This window comes from Boeremia exigua (assembly GCF_020726555.1).
Source record: "Boeremia exigua strain MPI-SDFR-AT-0100 chromosome Unknown C7974scaffold_1, whole genome shotgun sequence".
Taxonomy (NCBI): domain Eukaryota; kingdom Fungi; phylum Ascomycota; class Dothideomycetes; order Pleosporales; family Didymellaceae; genus Boeremia; species Boeremia exigua.
In genome coordinates this window covers 751,363-765,275 of record NW_025763518.1, presented here as the reverse complement: position 1 = coordinate 765,275, position 13,913 = coordinate 751,363, and the positions used below count along the sequence as shown (strand labels likewise).

General features: G+C 56.3%; 2 protein-coding genes across 2 annotated transcripts; one reads left to right on the top strand and one right to left on the bottom strand.

Moving 5' to 3' along the window:
- Positions 1–1,442: 1,442 nt before the first annotated feature.
- On the top strand, positions 1,443–4,515 carry C7974DRAFT_370955 (uncharacterized protein; the record flags this gene model as incomplete). The annotated part of the gene is made up of 2 exons (XM_046139988.1): positions 1,443–1,735; positions 2,058–4,515. The coding sequence occupies 2 exons, from the start codon at positions 1,443–1,445 to the stop codon at positions 4,513–4,515; spliced, it is 2,751 nt and encodes a 916-aa protein (XP_046002500.1).
- A 1,342-nt stretch (positions 4,516–5,857) lies between these two features.
- Positions 5,858–13,826, bottom strand: C7974DRAFT_382135 (uncharacterized protein). Its single transcript, XM_046140649.1, has 4 exons — positions 13,469–13,826; positions 11,177–13,418; positions 6,614–11,122; positions 5,858–6,564 (listed from the first exon to the last, which is right to left on the bottom strand). The coding sequence occupies exons 1-4, from the start codon at positions 13,647–13,649 to the stop codon at positions 6,144–6,146; spliced, it is 7,353 nt and encodes a 2,450-aa protein (XP_046002499.1). The 5' UTR covers positions 13,650–13,826; the 3' UTR covers positions 5,858–6,143.
- Between the last annotated feature and the right edge of the window lie 87 nt (positions 13,827–13,913).

The window sequence follows — 13,913 nt, the reverse complement described above, 5'->3', positions numbered from 1 at the left end:
CTTCACTTCCAGTTGGCGTGTGTAACAATGGCATTCATGAATCACAATGTCCATCTTTGGACGTGCGCACATTCCTTCTGACCTGGTAGTCGGTTCTTTATGTCGTGCAGCACAGTGGAGGAGCAGAATGTGTTGCGTCGTTTGACCGAGAAGTCAACCCTGTTTGGCGGAAGGTGTGAAGCCTGAAGCCATGGTTGTACAGAGCTCGAACGCCACGGTTGGTGGAGAAGAGGGTGGGGGGCTACTGGCCATGAGTGCACGGTCTTGTAAGGCCAGGCTGAGCCACAGGCTCCTTCGACGGCAGCTCGATCAACGGATCGAAACAAGGCCAGTATGTCCTAAATCGTAGGTTGCATGGTGTGTCTCATGCAAGAATGCAGGTGTCTCAATCAAGATGAAACATGATATGTGCATGTCGTGCTTCCTCGATGGCAGTCACCACGTCCAAGGAACGTGGAACAAGCTCGGCAAGAGGGTTGAGTGCGTTGAACACGATAACGGTCATTGGAGGTGCCACGACGCAGGATGCGCATTGATGGAAGCTGATGAGTGACGGCAGAGTGTTGAAATGCTTCGATAAGGTCTTCAGAAGGCATGAACACCACTCGATGCTATGCGTTTCTTCACCGGAATCATTAGCGGTAGCGGGGTAGTATCAAATGCAGAAGTTCGTCAGCGCGCGTGATGAGGGGAACTCTCGGAACGAGGCGAGATGGTTACACCGGGTACAGCTGTCTCCATGTCGTTGGTCGACAGGCGGACGTTGTGCGCTAGTGGTGGCAATCCCTCGAAGGCCATGATTCGCGGCGACGATACGGGCACTCGTCAGCCTCGACGCTGGATGATGGAACGGACCCGTGTGGCAAAGGACGCATCTTCCGTGTCGCTGCGACATTAATGAAGTGTTGCGAAATGGAGAGTGCTGTGTTGTTCCTGCATGGCCGACGCGAACTGACGTGGCTAGCTCCGGCTGGAGGAGCACGGCCGGCACAGAATTATGCAGCTGAGGTCATAGCAGGGTGAAGAGCAGCGAGAGGAGCAGCAGAGGGAGCTAGGAACGCGTGGTCCTGCCATCGTTCGCTGTGTGGAACGTGGGGAGAATTGTTGAAGATGCAGACGCAGTGCAAGCTAATGGAAAGATACACGGGCGCTGGAGCTGGAAGGGCACGGATCCGCGGGGCTAGCGGCAAAGGGGCGTAGCTGCCGCAGCTAGTGCGCGCTACCAGACCTCTTGTGTGCTGGCGATGGAGTGCCGTGGATTGCGAGCCTCCACAGAGCGGTGAGGACGGCCACAAGGAGCAGGAGTGGGCAGCAGCGTGCATGCGCTGAGCGGGCAATCCCGGCTTCTGCTCGTCACTCGCGGCACTCCCTGACCAGATGGGTCGCTGCTGCAGGCGAGTCTGAGACGTTCGCACATCAGCGGAGGCCTCAGCGGAGGCCCAATGGCGGCGACGGGCGCGCCTGGTAGGGCAGGCGAGCTATTATTACGCACATGGAAGACGGTGATCGTTACAAGGGCTCGCCTGGTGAGGGAGCGGCGGCGGCGCGCAGGGCCGGCCGTGCGCCCGTTGCATCACCGCGCAGACAAGCGAAATCTCCGTGGACGAGGGCGCGAGGAATGCGGAGCGCTGGCAGCGCTGGTGACACCAGGCGCGGCGCTCGACGTCGCTGCCGGCTGCGCTGCGTCACGTCGGCGCACGACGGCGGGCAGCGACAGAGGCAGCGAGAGGCAGCGGTGCGTCTTGTGACGGGGCTGCGTCGAGGCCGCGGGCGGGCGTGCGGCGGTGGGCAGCAGCAGGCTGCGGTGCGCGCCCAACGACGATTAGACGCAGCGTGCATGAGAGGCTACGGCCGACTGGGGCCCTAGCACGACAGGGCGGCTGGGCCGTTTTGAAATTTTGCTGGCGGGGATGCGTCGCAGCAGCGATGCCCGAGTGCGCCTGCATATGCCTGCAGCCCTCAAGTCGCCCAGACACCCCCGGCGGCGTCGTCCTCGTCCTCACCCGCGCTCCCTCGCTCCCCGCTCCTCCTCGTCCGCCGCCTACATGAGCCCGTAGCAAGCAGACTCGGTGCAGACATGCGCACGCCGCGCCCGCTGCCCGCCGCCTAACTGTCGCCCTCGCCGTCGCCGCCGCCCGCCCCCATATAGCCGCCCGCCCGCCGATGCTGCGACGCTCCCAGCGCGCTGAGCCCCCGCCCGGCATGGCCAGCTCGAAGCCGCACCAGGCCACCGTCGAGGACTACTTCTCCGACGACGGCACCGGCCACCCCGCCATTGAGCCCTTCACCCCCGAGCCGTCGCCCGGCAAGGCCAACGTGCGCACCAAGCGCTCCAACCCGGACGACCTGGGCACCGACAAGTTGCCCGCCCGGCCCAGCACCTCCGACGTCAAGAGCGACTCTGGGTATTCGAGCCTGTCCGTCGCCGGCATGAGTAGCGCTGATTCGGCCGCAAGTGCTGCCTCGTCCCAGCGAAGCCCGCCCGTCGCGGCGCCGTCGCCCACGCCCACGCCCACCCAGAAGCCTGCCCGCCCGCCGCACGCCCGCCAGCCGAGCACCCAGAGCGCCCAGGGTTCGCAGGGCGCCCCGCGGCACCCGCTGTCGCGCCGGGAGTCGCACAGCTCGCGTCGCCCGACCACTGATCGCCGGACCACCGCCCCGCCGCCGCCGCCCGCCGCGCCCAGGCGCAGAGACAGCCGCAATGTCGACGAGTGCACCAAGCCGGGCTGCACCAAGTGCGGCCCGGACGCCGTCGACTCCCGTCCGCGCACGTCGCGCCGCCAGTCCATGATGCACACGTCCCAGCCCGCCGACTCGGCCCCGGACGTCTCCCACGCGCACGTCTACGACACGCGCTCGCAGGTCTCAGACCCGGCCACCTCAGCCCCGTACCAGGCCTCTTCGCCAAGGGAGGGCCGTCCGCCCGTATACCCCTCACCGCAGGGTGGGCCTGTCATTCAGCCTTCCATCTCTCGCCGCCTGTCGATGAACAACCGCCCGGCACGGCCCACCAGCTACCACGGAGACCCCAACTACAACTGGTCACCACCTTCCATGCCTCAGCCTCACCCAGGCTCGCCATACGAGCATGGCCCGCCGCTCTCGAGATCAGCATGGGGCAACATGCCGTACCCTCCGCAGCAATTGAACCCCCCGCACATGCCTCAGTATCCAGGCCCGCCACCCGCTGCTTTCTACCAGGCGAAGCAGATGCAGCCCTCGCGCGAACCACCGCATCTCCATACGCAGGGACTTGGCCAGCCACCTGGCTATGGCTATCCTGCTCAATCCCCGGTCGTGCAAGTGGGACGTTCCGATCGAAACCTGCCGTCGGCTAGATACCATGTCAATCCTCCGCCCTCTCGGCCAGCCCAACGTCCGCAGCAGCGCATCGACTACCGCGACCAAGAACAGGACGATCTTGAGTCTGGCTCCGAGTCTGAGACCGAGTCTGACGAAGAGCCTGAGTATCAATACCAGAGACCCCAAAAAGGTGCACCCTCACGTCCAAGTCTTCGCCATGCAAAGACGACTCCTGCTCCTCCTCCTCCTGAGATCAGACGTCCGCAGACCATCATCATCCCTGAGCCACGTAGCCCTCGGGTCAATGACCGCGGCTACGACTCTCGTCCTGCACGCCGTACCTCGATGAGTAGACCACCACTGGTCCCTTCTATCAAGGCCAAGTCAACCTATGAAACCCCATATGCCCGTACCATCGTCGAGGGACCAAAGTCGTCTCGTCGCGAGTCTTTGCACGCCTACGACAGAACGTTCAAAGAACATCGTGCACGACAGGAGTACAACGAGCCTGCACGGTCCAAGCGGTCTTCGAGAGTCTACGACGACGTCGTCGTTGGCCATGATTACGAGCGGGATTACCGCGACGACGACGAAGAAGCCGGGCCCGTCGCCCGTATTCCTCGCCGTCGTCGCGATACCGACGCTGACTCTCGCCGAAGAACCCAACGTCCTGTGGAAATCAGACAGGCAGATGCTGAGGAGTACATCAATGCAAGGCGTGGTGAACGCGAGACACTGGCAGATCAGAGCTATGAGATCGCCAAGATAAGGTCACGGGCGTCTGGAGGACCGTCTGAGGCCGAGTCTTCCCGCAGCAGGGGTAGTGACAATAACGGCGAGATTCGCCTTCGAATCGACAACAACGCCCCTGTCACTCTAAGCCTGAACGGGGACATGGAGGGGCGCACTCTACAGCTTGTGCCAATTGAAAATGGGATGAACGAATTAGTCATCAGCGGCAACAATCGCGGCGAGACCGCTTATCGCGGCGAAAGCACCCGTCGAAGCGAGAGAAGCAACAGCGTTCGCGGCGACAAAAGGGCTCTCATGATTCCTAGTCAGGCACGACGGGACGCCGAAGAGATGACAGAACGGAGCTCGCACAGCAGCCGCAGGAGGCGAGACACAAGGGGCGAACAGGACGAACCGCGACGACTTCTCCACCGGACGGCGCGCAGGGGAGAGCGAAGAGAGCCCGAATACCGTTACTGAAGAGCCTTTGGCGCTTCTCAAGTGACGGGAAAGGGTTCAATTCGCTTTCTCCTGCAAACAGGTCTGGTGGAACATGTCGTAGCGTTTGCTTGTCTTCCCTTTCTTTTTCCCTTGCGGAGTGTTCGGGTCTGCACCAAAAGTTTCCGGCAGGCATCACTGCCTCAAAAGGTGGAACGGTCTGCTACAAAAGTTTGGTCTGGCGCTTTCCTTTCTGCACACTTGGTACGATTCCCCCGGTGCGATTCTGTTTGTTTGCTGCGTTCCTTGTGTTTGTGCCGGTCACATTGTTATCGCTTGCTAGACTGGAACGCTCACGCACACGGACTCGATGCATGGACGGGAGCTGGACTTCATCTGTTGGGACGCAGACTGCAGGGTGGGCACTGCTGCGGGACCACGATCTGTCTGGCGATCTACATGGCGATCTAACTTGCATTTTGGTTTTCTCTGTCTCGTTGTTTCTTTCCAAGGCATATTCTTTCCCACCGCTTGGTTTCGTTCTATACCTGCTCCCGGCTCGCGCCGGGAGGTTTTCTTCTTCGGTTACGAGCTGGATGTTAATACCCTTCGCGCGCGGCGGCCTGGTCTCTCTCCAGCCCGTCTACAAAAACGGGGATTTGAGTCACATGACGACGGCAACGACGGATCTGACGAATTTTGACGATGGCATGTAGGACACGATGATCACGTAGCGTTTTGCTTTTGGGCGCGGACACGGTATCGGTCTGGAAAGACACGCGGGTCGCTGCCAGCCAGCCAGCCCTGTTTCGACTACAGACAGACGCAATCCAATCACTGCCCTCCACACGTCCCCCCGTCTCGCTGTCCCTCTCTCTCAGCCCAACGCGCCTCTGCCTCTGCCTCTGCTCTTGCGTCTATGTTTGCTTTTACCTCCTGCCTCTTGCCTTCTTCTGCCTCGCCCTAACGCCATCCAGCCCGGCCGCCCTCGAACCGGCCCAACCATCCCAGCGCGCCCACTTGATTCGCCCCGCGATAACACATCACTCCCCCGGCCTGCAGCTCAGCTGCACCCCGTCCGCCAGCACATCGCGCCCCAGCACCGCCCCCTCGCTGCGTCCCACTTGCCCGCGCCGCCGCACGCACCCAGCCCCACGGCGCCGGGCCGCACGCTTCGCTGGCCCTGGTCTGCGCCGGAGCGTGGCGCGACGTGAAACGGGAAGCGCTGGGTGTGTGAGGCGGGGGGCCGGGGTGGGCGAGAGGGTAGTGCCGGGATTTGCTGGGATCGCTGGGTTGGGCTGGGGGATGTGGAGCTGGGGCGTTGGGGTGTTGGATACGTGGAGGGAATGCGGGCTGGGCTGTGGGGTGAGATGTGGTGCGCTGTTGTTGTGGGGGGGGATGATGCGGTTGGAGGGCGTGGTTATCGTGACAAGGGCGGGGTGCATAGGGGGGATGCAGGTGTTCACATGAGTGGTATGTGTGTGTGTTGGGATTACGCACGGTGAGAACATGACGTCGCGTGTCGGGTATAAAGCTATTCTACAGGATTGAGGCGGGAGAATGCAGCGAAGTGTATCGTCATCCATGACCCGGCTATGCAAACAATCGCCACTTAATGCTAGTCAGCTCCGCGCTATGCAAGACAATAGAATCCGAGGCTCCCACAATATTCATTCCTCGCCGTCCTCAAAGGTGTCCGAGAAGTTGATCAGTGATGTGAACTGCTCCGGCTCCTCTTCAACACCCAGTCTCTCTCGCACGTCCTCGTCTGCAAGCCACGAGACGGGCACCAGCGCCATAGCGCCCTGCTTGTTCCTGACCAGCTTCGTCTTCTCTCGCGTTGCCAGAGGGTTCACCGGCATTCGAATAGTCAAATTCGCCTCTGTGATGCCGCTGGTGCGCTTCGATCGATGCTCGAGGATATCGACGTCGATGGTACGTAATGCGGCGAAGTGGTAGATATGCACCTGCTTTTCCTGGCCGTAACGCCGGCTACGGGCGATCGCTTGTGTCATTGCCGAGTCGTACTTGTACTGACTCTCGACCAGCAATGGTGAGACGAAGATGATGTGATTCGCATTTGTAAGGTTGCTGTGATTGGTCAGTACGGGGATGCTACGAACAGGGACAGTGTACTTACACTCCTGCGGCGGTTTCGCTGGCCAAATTCAGCAGCAAAACCTTGGGGCGATCTTCTGCGGCCTCAATCGCGCTGCTCTTGAAATCCTCGATGATTTTGGCTGCCTGCCGAGACTTACAGCCGCTTGGGGTGTAAAACAGGATGTCGTAGTGATCAAGGGCTTCACCCAGCATCGCAATCATCTCGTCGTTAGGAGCAAAGACGAGGGCTTGGTCGTCGTCCGGGAAACCTTTGATCAGTTCCACAATCGAGTGCATCTTCCGTCCAAAGCTGTGCCCAGCCACTGCCGTCGTCGTCGTACCGAGATCCGTGGCTTTGATGAAATTGACGGCCTGAACCATACAACTACACTCAGGCACGACGCAGTTCTCGTCGTCTCCGCGGGCCATGATGCAGGGCTTACAGGTGATATGACCGCATTGCGAGGCCAAATACAGTTCTGAGATCGTGGCCGTCTTTTGACAGTGCTCGGCATCGCAGGACATGAGGCCTTGTGCACTATCGTACAGTGCCTGCAAAAGCTGTTGAACCGATTCGATGAATCGCTCTGACCTTCTCTGTGAGGCAAGCTCTGTACATGACTCTCGCAAGCGCGACAAGATCGTCTTGGCTTCCTTGATGCGCTTCTCTTGTGACATTCCTTTCAGCTCTGTCAGCCCTCCAGCGAGAGGATTATCTTCAGCCGCGCCCAGCAGACGTCTTGCAATCATCGTCGCATCGCCATCACCGAGCCAAACGCTCTTCTTGATATCTTTCTTGAAACTAGCGTATAGTTTCGGAATCGTGTTCTCCTCTTTCTCTGCCTTCTTAGGATCTGTGGGCTTGAGGTCTTTGAAGCCAGTGCGCCTGTGCCATTCAAAAGCGCGCATCAACCCAGAGATGCCTTTCTCAATGTCGCGACGTTGACTTGTTCGTCTCGCTACCAGGCTATGCAGACCCATGTCTCCCTCACGGGTGTCATCAATCAAGGCCACCTTCAGCAGGGCATCTTCCGCAGTCTTGGAATGGTTCAGGCTGGCGTTCAGCCTACTTGTCCTGTCGGACTCAGCTTTATTCTTGAGCTTCTTCACTTGCATGCGCTGGGAAATAAGATGCTTCGAAAGTTCAAGGTATACTGCGTGGTGTGCGACATCCAGTTCAAGAGCTCGTAGTTCCTCGTGACAAGGAATGTGCTCCAGCGAAGCCTCATTCTGTCGAACAAACAAGTCCAAGAATTCCTGGGCTCTCACGTGTCGAGCTTGGTGCCATTGATGTGACATGGCCTCGGTCTTGGACAAGAATCGCTCGACGGCAGTCTGATCTTCAACCAAAAAGTCTTCCAAAGCAGTCCGTTTGCCAGCACCCACTGCGAATCTACCCAAACGGACGCCAAGGAAAGACGCGATGTTGTCGATGTCGGTGAAGTTTGCCAGAGCAGGGGTTCCAGAAAGAATCCACCGTTTGTGCGCGCTGATTTTCTTGACGCTGACTGCTGTAAGCATGTTCTTGATCTTCTTATAATCATTGAGATAGTGGTACTCGTCCACCACGATACGGTTGAACTGAAACAGATGCAACAGAGGTACGATACTGCTGTTCAAGCCCGACGATTTCCGCTTCTGAAAAGGCTTAGATTTACTGCCCTTTGCCTGACCAGCAGCTTGCATGGACTCGTACGACTGGTAGTTGCTGCCGTGTTGTAACTTCACTGGCAACGTCGCCTGGAACTCCGGCTGCCGCAAGCGTTGCTCGAGAAGCGTTTGGGTTGCATGCTTGAAGTCAGATAAGTCCATTGTCTGGAGGTTTAGGACTTGAGCTGGTAGGTCTTTGCTCACGCCGTCCGTCCAGGCGTCGAACGCACAGCAACTCGAGTTGATAGGCTCGGGCATAGCTGTTACCCATGCCAACTCAGAAATGTAGTCGTCGCCAGCTAAGACAGTCCAGGATACAACGATCACTCGACTTTGCTGTAGATTGTCGACAGTGAGTCGCTTGAGATCTGCGAACTCCTTGATCACGTAGACATTGAACTTCTCATACTGCTCCTCGCCTAGAAAAAGCTGTAGCTCTGTCTGCCATTGCAGAGCGATATGTGGCGGACACACAGTAAGCGTTGCAGCAGTGTCAATAAGTCCTGGCAAGTGCTCCGATGCAGATCGATTCTGATCTACTATCGCTTCGGGCGACATTTCTTCAAACTCGCTCTGTATCAATGCAATAGTCGTGACCGTTTTACCGAAGGATGGCAGGTCTGCAAGGACACCACCCCGGACATCGATCGTGGTTTGAGCACGAGCTTCCGCCCTCCAGCCGAGACCGAGATGCACAGCTTCTTCGACTTCGGTAATCGTGAGTGGAACACCGATCTCTTGAGCGCGCATCCAGGTCAAAGATCGAGGTTGTGCCCCACGCAGCTCGTACTCGAGGCTCAGTGGTCCACGGAACAGGGCATCAGTCGCGTTACTACGCAAATGAAACTTGGGGAGTCGTACAGGACCCGCATCCGTGTGGTCACTGATAAGCCTCCAACTGTTGTTGACTGATTTGGCATTGTTCGTGGAACGATTCAGTCGTCCCTTTGCACGATGTGACAGCGAGACTACGTTGACACCAACTTCAATGCGTGTCTTCTTCTTGCTGATCACTGGCTGCACATGGAAGATGGGGCACCGAGTTTTGATACCACGCTCAAACGTAGCCGCAGCTTTCCGATCTTCGTGTGGTGTGGCCTTTCCTGCATTGTCCACGCTCCACATGAGGTTGGGGTAAGCTGGTGCACATGCGCAATTGCTTTGTATACCAGCGTCGATTGCTTGCCAAACTTCCAATGAAGGGGCCGTTTTGAGCTGCTCAAGAGCCCAAGAGAAGTCCGTAAACTTTTCGATCCGCAGCTCTTCCGGGACCCATGCATCGAGTACGGATAGCGCGTCTGTGCATGAGTCTCCAAGACCGGCGAGACGACTTCCGGGCATTAACACACTTGCTGTAGGGTTCAGCGGCGATGCTGCTAATTTGGTAGATATGGTCATCCAGGAGCCGGTGCGTACAACGTTGACGGTTTGCATGTGACATGGTCGCCACGCCGGATCCAGTCGCGCTACAATCATGCGCGATTCGCCCCATTGCTTCCTGCTACAATCGACACTGATTACGAAACCATCATCTCTTACCTCGCCGATGGGATCTGGATCAAGGAACAGATAGAGCACAGGCTCAGTGAGCCTCTTGTACAAGCTTGCTTCAGCAGTTCCGCAATGAGGCAGATGCATGTAGTCGCCTGCAATAATATTAATCTCCTCGTTATCACCTTCGATGTGAATCCGTGCGGGTATAGTCTCGGCTTGGTGGTCTGGAAGGCCGAGCAGATTTCTCCAGGACTTCGATCGTTCTGCAGATCCATGCAGCTGCATAGCATGCTTCTGATTAGACGGTACAAACATTTCCCACTCTGCGTCCAAGAATGTGCCATGAACAATGGCGCGAGCAATTGGAGCCTCGAGTGCTTTGCGCAACTCGGAATTGCCAGGTTCTTCAGGCATGCAGTCCACAAAGAGCAGCCATTGGACCTTGTCTTTGACAGATAGCACCATTTTTGCACCATTCCCAATGTACACGACCTTCCAAGCGTTGTCACATCGAACAAACTCGCTCAGGCTGAAGTTTTGCGAGTTCATGTCTACTTCGACTATCCTCTTGACGTAAGCTTCATTCTCGTTTCCTTCTTGTTGCAGCTGAGAGAGGCGTTCGTTCAGATCAGGGAATTTCTGAAGCTCTAAGCGTGAAGGCAGGCGCGGTTTCCAAGATCGCACGAATCCATCCGGATTTCGCGTTCGAACATGCCGCGGAATACTGTCAACATACTGGTGTCTTGGATTCGACGCGCAGATGGCGCAAGCAGTGTGCCCGCATCCCGAGCAGAGTTTGATGTCTGCTTCGGATACTTGTTGGGTACCCTCGCAGGCACACAGGCGGGAGGAGTATCTAGCCTCGTCAAGAAACTGTGCAATGTCAATCTCCTCAGGATCTATGTGGCAATATTTATGCTCAACCATTTCCCCAGATTGAACAAGACGATTTTGCATTTGAGGCTTCGTTTGCGATCCAGGAGACAGGGCGTTCCGGGAAGGGGACGTTCGGAATGCTTTGTACCCATGGATGATTGCCGAAATCAAGGAGGCTCCAATAACCGTGGTGGACATCGCATTACCAGCAAGATCTTGACGCTCTCTCTGAGTCTCACCGGCAAAGTGAAGCTTGTCAAGCGGCATACCCTGCAGAACAAGAGTCTGGCTGCCATTCAATGCATCTTGAAGATTACTAGCGAAATCGCAACCGCCTGGTGTAATACAGGGCGTCAGACCCTTGCTTGTCTTGAAGCGGTCAACGTTCTGGCTCACGTCCCAAATCTTCATTTTATACATGGAATCGTGACCCTCCTGCTGGGCAGCCTGGAGGTGAGCAACGTCTATGGCATCGTACACCCTCGACGACTGTGAGTCGTACCATTTGCGGTTGGCGTAGTCGGGTGGGCTGCAGGACGTCAGTCTGGAGACTATATTTCGAAACTTAGCCTCCGTCACTTACTGCAAGGTGCCACTCTCGTTCCAGTGTGTGATCGGACGTCGAGTTCCTAGTCGTTGTTCGGACCGAATTTGATCGTATCTCAATTTACACAGGCTCCAATCGGGTTCGGATGATAGTGTAGAATGATCGATCACACTGACAGGTAGGTTGGCGAGGAAGGCCTCGTATGGACTGCTACATTGACGCTGGAGTTTCTCCATTGTAGACTGCCATTGGGTGACAGCGATGCTGACATTCTTTCCGTGCAATTTACGGTTGATCGCGACCATGTACATCCTTTCGCGAGTTTGCGGTAGGTAGTGATTTTTAGTATCGCGATACACCCAGCCAGCCTCGTAGCCGATTTTCGACCATCTGGAGACTACGTCATCCCACATTTTCTTGTCGCTCTTGACATTCTCCAGTAAGACAATACTCGGCTGAAAATGTTTGGCGTAGTGGTATATTGCTCTCCAGGTGTCGCCGGTTTCGCCCTGGTCATCTACTGTCTTCTTCTTGCTATTGAGAGCAGACAAATCCTTACACACAAATCCAGCAATGAGAATGTCGATATCACCTGGAATGTGTTCTTCTGATCCATAAGCTGTAGTCGCTGTAGTAGCAGACTCGTCACCTAATTGTCGGACATCTCTGAAAAGAATAGGTGGGTGGAAGTTACGTTCGATATACGCCTGTTTGACCGCATCAATTTCCGCGCTAAACTGATGTTTGACGTGCAGAGATGGCTCGCCCATGTCGTCGAGGGCTTCTGCCAACATCTGCAGGAAGAGAAGCGGAGACTCTGTGCCAGAGCACATAGTTGCGACGTTGATCGGCCGCCCTTTCAAGGCCTGTAGCACGTCACCTATGCCAAGCTCTATGGCTTTAGAAGCCATATCCGCGGTGATATCCAGTATGTTATCCAAAGGGGGAAGGCTGAGATCGATGCCTTTACCGGGTGTCAGCTTGTTGGGCTGAGGATTTCGTCTTGAAGCAGTCACAAGTTCCGGATCGTCGTCTACAATCTCCATAGCCTCATAGTCCTCAGTCTCCTCTGATGAGCTGTCTACAGCCGCACCGAGCTCTTCGTCTTCGCCTTCGTCTTCGTCTTCATCAACCTCACTCTCGTCCTCTACAGCGGGAGGATCCCACACGTCATCTTCGTCTTCGTCTTCATCTTTATCGTCGTCGTCGCTGCCATTCACATCTTCTTGATTCGAAGCGTCACTCAGCGCGTACTCCACGTATGATGGCCTACTGTGATTCCGGCGAGGACGGGATGAGTATGCATCTTCCAGCGGAATGCGACGGCGGCGCAAGCCGACACTCTCATTGTCTGAGCGACTAGGGCCCGGGCTCACCGCATGCACGATGTTACCGTTTTCTGCCTCGGGTTCGGTTGTCGGATCAGGCGATGATGCTGCAGCGTTGTTGCTCTCCATGATCAACCGTTGATCAGCTGAATCATCATCATTCATGTCGAGATCTGCAGAGAGAGAGACCAGTTCTTCCGCAGCAGAGTCATCTGGAGTTGGCTCTTGAACCATTGGATGCAGAGCCGGATTCCTCCTTTTACCAGACGTCCCTCCAGAGCCACGCAAGAGTGAATCATTCGGCAGTGAGGTACCACGATCAACCGTTATACCATTGCCATCATCTTTTGCCACCGTACGAGCAAGGTGGGTATCTGTTGTGCTTTTACGACCGGGGCCAAGATTCCGGGACTTCCGACCTTCCCTCAATGCCGACCGTTCTATTATGGTCGATGCCTGTTTGGTTTCCCCTTCACTCGAGGAATGAACGGGTGTGATCGGTAGTCTCTGGTTCGCTGATCCAACAAGTTCGTCACCGTCAGAGACTTGTTGATCTGACAAAGTGTTAGATTGATATCCGGGTTCTCCCAAAGAAGGACGGTCTCTGGCGTTGGCGGTTCGTTTGGCGGGCGCGCCGCATTGTTTGCCCCGTTTGATACAGGGCTGGCAAAAAGCGTTTCCGCTCTCGTACCAACAGGTGGTGAGACCCCTCTGCTTGCATTGCGAACATCGTGCATCAAGTTTGGCGATTTCTTCAACTGTCGCCGGTCTGCACTTGTACTTCTGCGCTATGCATTTCGTACACCTACCAGATGAGTCTTCATACACGCAGTCCCATGCGTAATTGCCTCCATGTCGGCGGCATACGGCACAGCAATCTGGCGGCACGGGATCTTCATGAGTCAATGTGGATGTGCCGGTCGGCCTTTGTGATACTGTGGTGAATCCTCCTAAACACGCCACGTCAGTTTTGCAAGTAGATGTCTGTAGAATTACTTGCCTTGAGCGCTTGTTGAGTCCGTATCCTGACGCTCGACAACTCGGCGCTTTTTTGCAGGTATGACCACATACGGTCCCTTGTATGTCTGACTCTTAGCTACATGCGATTCTAAGTTCTCTGCAGTACGTTCTCGCTTTCGCGAGGACCGGCGTGGAGATGCTTGTGTGGATTCAAGATCCATGGTCAAATGTCGATTTGGAGACACTGTAATCAACGGTAGCTCAATGGCACGTATCCAATTCCATGGAGAGCATTGAGGCGAAGCTTCTAGTGATCACAACTTACCAGTGTGGTGATTGTGTAGTGATTGTGTGGGGCCAATGCGTGTTCGACGCGACGACGCGTCTGGAAACACGCGCTAAAATGATCAGCAATGTTCATACTGCCAACTCAGAGCCCCGCAGCTTTACATTCTATTGTTGACTACATGCAAACGAGATCTAGC

Excerpts from the sequence above, each read along its gene's own strand:
- C7974DRAFT_382135 (XM_046140649.1), bottom strand. The coding sequence starts at position 13,649 with ATGGATCTTGAATCCACACAAGCATCTCCACGCCGGTCCTCGCGAAAG. Across the intron at positions 13,419-13,468 it reads GGACTCAACAAGCGCTCAAG|GAGGATTCACCACAGTATCA; the intron begins GCAAGTAATTCT and ends TGGCGTGTTTAG. Across the intron at positions 11,123-11,176 it reads AACGAGAGTGGCACCTTGCA|CCCACCCGACTACGCCAACC; the intron begins GTAAGTGACGGA and ends GACGTCCTGCAG.